General features: G+C 49.9%; 1 protein-coding gene across 2 annotated transcripts in view; it reads left to right on the top strand.

Annotated features, from left to right (window-relative positions):
• Positions 1 to 876, top strand: part of LOC119594415 (glutathione peroxidase 2-like) — a 44,173-nt gene that overhangs the window by 39,501 nt on the left and 3,796 nt on the right. For both annotated transcript variants that reach the window (XM_037943477.1, XM_037943476.1), the window contains one exon: positions 13 to 141. In XM_037943477.1, the coding sequence (XP_037799405.1) occupies positions 13 to 141 (129 nt within the window). The remainder of the gene's footprint in view (positions 1 to 12; positions 142 to 876) is intronic.

The raw sequence follows: 876 nt of genomic DNA, 5'->3' as shown, positions 1-876 counted from the left end.
ACGCGCCTTCAGGAGAACACCACCGAAGGAGAGTTGCTGAGTTCCCTCCGTCACGTCCGTCCTGGCAATAACTTCGAGCCCAAGATGGTTATGTTCGGCAAAGTGGACGTCAATGGGTCAACAGCTGATCCCGTCTTTAAGGTGAGGGGTCGTGCAGAAGGGTGTGGAGGGGTTGGGGGAAGGGGAAAAGAGGGGTTGGGGGTTGAGGTGGAGGGGTTGGGGGAAGGGGAAAAGAGGGGTTGGGGGTTGAGGTGGAGGGGTTGGGGGAAGGGGAAAAGAGGGGTTGGGGGGTTGAGGTTGGGGGAAAGGGAATAAAGGGGGTGGGGGTTGAGGTTGGGGGAATGGGAATAAAGGGGGTGGGGGTGAGGTGGAGGGGAAGGGGAAAAAAAGGGGGGGGTTGAGGTGAGGGTTCGTGGAAAAGGTTGTGGAGAGGTTGTGGGAAAAAAGGGGGGGATAGTTGAAGTGAGGATTTTGGTTTTGGTTGTAGAGAGGTTGTGGAAAAAGGGGGGGAAGGGGTGAGGTATTGAGGTGAGGGTTGTAGAAAAGGTTGTGGAACAGAAAGGGGAAGGTTTTTGAGGTAACTATTTTGGTTGTGGTTGTAGAGAGGTTGTAGTAAAGGATGGGTGTTAGGTAAATTGAAGTGAGGGTTGGTTGTGGTTATAGAGAGGTTGTGCAAACGTTGTAGATAAAAAGGGGAAGAGATATTTAAGGCGAGGGTTGTAGAAAAGTTCGTGCAGAGGTTTGTACAGAAAAAGGGAGAGAGATCATATGACCCGAAAGTTGTTGTGATTGTGGAAAAGTTGCAGAAAATTTGTTAAACGCTAGAAAACAAAGGAGAAATTACATGGCCTTAAATCAGCCTGTCTTTCGTTAATT

The sequence above is a fragment of the Penaeus monodon genome, chromosome 33, assembly GCF_015228065.2.
Source record: "Penaeus monodon isolate SGIC_2016 chromosome 33, NSTDA_Pmon_1, whole genome shotgun sequence".
Classification (NCBI taxonomy): Eukaryota; Metazoa; Arthropoda; class Malacostraca; order Decapoda; family Penaeidae; genus Penaeus; species Penaeus monodon.
This window is presented reverse-complemented; position numbering and strand designations above follow the sequence as displayed.